The sequence below is a fragment of the Poecilia formosa genome, unplaced genomic scaffold (assembly GCF_000485575.1).
Source record: "Poecilia formosa unplaced genomic scaffold, Poecilia_formosa-5.1.2 Scaffold272, whole genome shotgun sequence".
Taxonomy (NCBI): Eukaryota; Metazoa; Chordata; class Actinopteri; order Cyprinodontiformes; family Poeciliidae; genus Poecilia; species Poecilia formosa.
In genome coordinates this window covers 314,285-319,064 of record NW_006800211.1, presented here as the reverse complement: position 1 = coordinate 319,064, position 4,780 = coordinate 314,285, and the positions used below count along the sequence as shown (strand labels likewise).

General features: G+C 40.6%; 1 protein-coding gene across 1 annotated transcript in view; it reads right to left on the bottom strand.

The window, feature by feature from the left end:
* cttn (cortactin) overlaps nt 1-4,780 on the bottom strand; it is an 11,892-nt gene that overhangs the window by 5,791 nt on the left and 1,321 nt on the right. The window contains exons 2-5 of the mRNA XM_016681165.1: nt 3,418-3,540; nt 2,175-2,229; nt 1,887-1,997; nt 1,262-1,372 (exon numbers count right to left, since the gene is read on the bottom strand). Of these exons, the coding sequence (XP_016536651.1) occupies nt 1,262-1,372; nt 1,887-1,997; nt 2,175-2,229; nt 3,418-3,540 (400 nt within the window). The remainder of the gene's footprint in view (nt 1-1,261; nt 1,373-1,886; nt 1,998-2,174; nt 2,230-3,417; nt 3,541-4,780) is intronic.

Below are 4,780 nucleotides of genomic sequence, written 5' to 3'. Positions count from 1 at the left end.
GCCAGCAGAACCAGGAGAGCCAGCAGAACCAGGAGAGCCAGCAGAACCAGGAGAGCCAGCAGAACCAGGAGAACCAGCAGAACCAGGAGAACCAGCAGAACCAGAGTCTCACTGACTTCGCTCAGCAGAAACTAAAACTTGTTTCATTCCTTCATTTGTATTATTTTGATTGTTATATTGATTATGTATTAATTGGTGATTATTTTAGTTCTTCGTTATTCTGATGATTATCAGATTATAAAGCCACATTCTGCAGATTCAGGCCTTTTTTATGCAGGATCAGAAAAACGTGAAAAGCACTTTGAAAATGTGCATGTAAATAAAATGACCAATAATAAGTTATTTAATCCTTTTTTAAATAATAAACATTTTCTTGCCTGAAATGCGACAGCAGCTTCCTTTAGAGATCAGCAGCTAAAAATCCTTCTAGCATAGAAATTTATTAAAAGATGTAAAAAAAAACATCTTTCAATGTTTAATAAAAGAAATGTGTCATCTTTATTGAAAGAGTTGATTATTTTATGAATCCATAATTGGATGTAAAATTTGTTTAATAGAAGATTTTTTACAGAATCTGAACCAGGAGAAACTGAACCGAGTTCTGGATAAAACGGATCTATAGATTTATTTTCATCTTAAATGTAAACTGTTTACATGTTTGTTCAGTTTTGGTGTAATTCCTGCTCAGTTTGCTCTTTCTGGAAATGGATTCATTTTATTGGGAGATGGACTGAATTGTGAATCAACAGGAAGTTAATATTTATTATTTCACTGCAGCAGATTCTGCATCATGAAATGTCTCCACATCAACCCAGAAGAACCAGATCCGTCCTCAGCGACTCAACAGAACGTTGATGCTCTGCTGTTCAGCAGCTCTTATTAAAACGGGTCGGCCCGTCATGTGACCCAGTTATCAAACACCAGTTTCCTAAAGGTCCCTTCACGTCCCGCCTCCTCATGCAGACAGACAGAGCAAGAAGCTGCAAGTTGATAAAAACAGATTCTGGGCGAGTCGGGGCAGAACCGCAGGCGCGGCTGAGCCGGGCCTGCACACACAGATCCGCTCAGCGCCTCGGCTGCTGGGCTCCTCTGGATCCCAGGAGAAGGTCTGACTTTAGGATTTCGTCGCTCCAACAGGAGCAAAGCACAAAACGAAACTGAAGAAACCAGAAAACCCCGGGATGATCGGGTTCTTCCGTTTCTGTTGGTCCAGCTGCTTCTGGCTCCGGTTCCAGCTGGACCCACTTTCACCTCCACTGACCTTTCTGCGACTCGTGCCGCTCCGTTTTGCCCTGGTACTCGAAGCCCACGGCGCTCTTGTCCACTTTGTCCGTCTCAACGCCGAACTTCCCCCCGAAACCTTTGGCGTAATCTGCAAAGAAAAAAGTTTGTTTCCATCCCACATAATTTAAATCATTCCAGATATTCCTGATGATTTGACTGAAGGAAGCAGATTTTAGACGCTTCCTAAATGCAACTCTGAAATGTGTCTGTGACCCGAATGGACAGGAAGCAGCTCAGTTTGTATCCAGTTTCACTTCCTGGTCCGTTTTCAAACAGCTCAATAAGGAGGAAACTGACTGTACATCAAACATGGCGGTGGCAGCATCATAATGTGGGACAGAGAACCTAGAGCTGATGGGTCCATCCTGCAGGAAAACCTGTTAGAATCTGCAGAAGATGTGAGTCTGGGGTCAAAGTTCATCTTCCAGCAGGAGGAACTCGCTGACCAGGTTTAGATCAGAGCAGATTCATGTCCAGATCTGAATTCAACAGAAAATCCAAGACCTGAAAACTGACGTTCAGGCTCAGAGTTACATTTCTACAAGAAGCAGATCAGGAATTGTTTCCTTCCACCAAATTTTCCTCTGCTATAAAGAACGAACCTTTCTGTGACTCGTGTTTCTCCGTCTTGCCTTGATAGTCGAAGCCGACCGCGCTCTGGTCGACCCGATCCGCCTGAACGCCGTACCGCCCGCCGAACCCCGTGGTGTAGTCTGCACAGCGCAGGGGTCAGAGGTCAGAGTGAAGAAAACATTTCCTACCAGCACAGCAACATGTGAAGCTGCTGCTCAGCTGCTAACAGGAACTCTGGATTATTAATCTGGAGCAGAGCTGGATTTTTATCCTGCACATTCCAGGAATGTCTGAGGATCAGACGAGTCTGGACAAACCTTTCTGCGACGCGTGTTTCTCCGTCTTCCCAGCGTATTCAAAGCCGACGGCCGACTGCAACGAAACGGGAAAAACTGTTATTCAAATGTAAATAATCCAATAATTATGAATCCTGTTATTTGATGCTGGAATAAACAGGAGCGTCAGACATGAAGTCATTTATTGATGTTAGATTTCATTTCCACACGGTTCACCGCTCAGATGTTTCACCTCTTAAAATTCAACATGATCAAAAAAATTTGGCTGTTTTGACAAAATAAAATCCAAAAACTTTATTTTAGATGTCAAAATAAAAATTAATTTCCAGAAAATAATGGCAAAAATACTGAGTTAGGTCAACTCGTTAAAGAGGGAGGATATTTATGCAACCATTTATTTGACAATATTTTGCAAAAATCAGTTTTAATTTTTACATGAAAGGTTTTTTTCTGTCAATTTGTTGAAAAATTTACAACAAATATGAGAAATTAATAAATCTTCTCAATGTTGATGTTTTTAACTGTATAATCAAACATTTTGTGCATCTTTTGTTGTAGAAACGTGTGAATAATTTAAACAGGCACTGGGATGTAAACCTCCATCTGATTGGCTCTTTGTGTTGATTCAGGACCGGTTCTGACCTTACCAGGGGTCCGACTCATGTCTGCTGCTGATTGGTCGGTCGCCATGGTGATCCCAGGAACCAACGCTCGTTTACAATGTTTCCCTTTTCAGAGCCAAAGTTCAGAATTAGGCCATAAAAAGAGAAACTTCCTCTTCAGCCTGAGAAAACCAGAAGCTGCTGGAGGTTTTTACTTTTGTTCTGGTTAATCAGTGGCGATAAAATTCAGGCTTCATTTTATGGAGTCGTCATCTCTCATCAATTTCAACTAAAATGTCAAATTCTGTGTTGATTCCTGAGAAAACCCGACGATTTTCATTCAGTCTTCAGGCTGATTAGCAACAACATTTAATGCAGTTTTTCTGGGGCCCAAATATGAATCATTTAAGGTTTGTTTAGTAAAAATCTGCTATAACCTCGGTCTGCTTCAAAATGCGGCTGTGCTCATGGTTTTTATTAACTGTGCAGGAAGATGTGAATGTGACAGTTTGGTTTTTAAGATCAGAACAAGTTTGCTTTGCAGTCGTTTCATATCTGCAAAATATTAAGCTTTGCAAACCCAAATAATTTTTCTCATCTCCTGCTGGCGGTGCGTTTTGTCAGGATGAAAACTCTTCAGCGAAGCGGCTAAGAGGAGGCACCTTGTCGACGCGGTCGGCCTGGACGCCGTACTTCCCTCCGAAGCCTTTGGACGTGTCGGTCTGGGAGCAATGCTTGGACAGTTTGCTCTGGTAGTCGTGACCCACAGCAGACTGAAGACAAAACAAATCAAATCCATTTTAAAAGCAACCGAACCCCATCCACATCAAACTGCAGCATTTCTTTGATCATTTCTAATAATTAAACATCTATATTCTACTCAGTTTTTTAAATTTGAGGTTCATAAAGTGTTGTATGTATTTCAGACAGAAATAACCAAAAACAAACAGAAAACTGTTTTGAGATCATTTAAGGCTGATTATTATTTTCGTAAGCAATTATTCTGATGACTAATTGTATAAAAATTTGCCACATTTTTATTTAAGCACTTAAGCTTATTTTATACAATAGTAGAAATGCACTAAAATATGCAAATAAACAAATAATTCCTTTTTTAAATAAGTAAATACAGATTTTCTTGGATTAATCTGCAGCTAATCAACACTTCTACCATCAACATGTGATTAAGTTAATTTATATGAATTAAAATGGTGTCTGGTTTTCTACAGAACCAGAACCAGGTGAAGCTAAAAGGATTTCTGGTAGAACAGATTTACAGACAAAGAAGGTTTTTATTCTAAATGCAAAACGTTTGTGTAGTTTTGTTTTGGGCTCCGACTGCGTTGCTCTTTCAGAAAATTGTTTCTTTTAAAGACTTTACTGCAGTTAACCATCAATCGATTCCTAAATTAGTTGGTTATTTCAATAATGGATTAATAGTTTCAGCCTTAAAATAATTAAATCACATAAAGCATGAAATATTAGTGTTTTATGACCATGAAGCCACTTGATGGAAACTTTTAGCTGATAGTATTATTGCTTTATAGAAATGATAAAGTTTCTATGACTGCAGCCTCTAAAAGGCATTAGAACCAGGAACCAGGAACCAGGAACCAGGAACCGTCCATCTGGTTAAACTGATGAACTGATGCAGGTCAACCTGCTGCCATAACAGATGATGCTGGACGATGAACCGACCCAGAAGTTATTGCAGTAAATGATAATATTGTTGTCTTGACTCCATTTTCAAGTAATATAATGATAATTGTATAACAGAAACCGGCGGCCCACCGGGTCGCTGCGTTCCCATGCAGACGTCTGACTCATCAGAGCTGTTTGGTGTAAACACACCTCACTCATCACATCCACGCTGCGGTGAACACACACAGACACACACCCGGCTCAGTTACTGCCGAGTGGGTAGAGAGTCAACCGGATGGATGGTTTAACTCAGAAACCATCCAGATGGATGGTTGGTTGGTCGGCCGATCAATAGGTCAGTCGGCCGATCAATAGGTCAGTCGG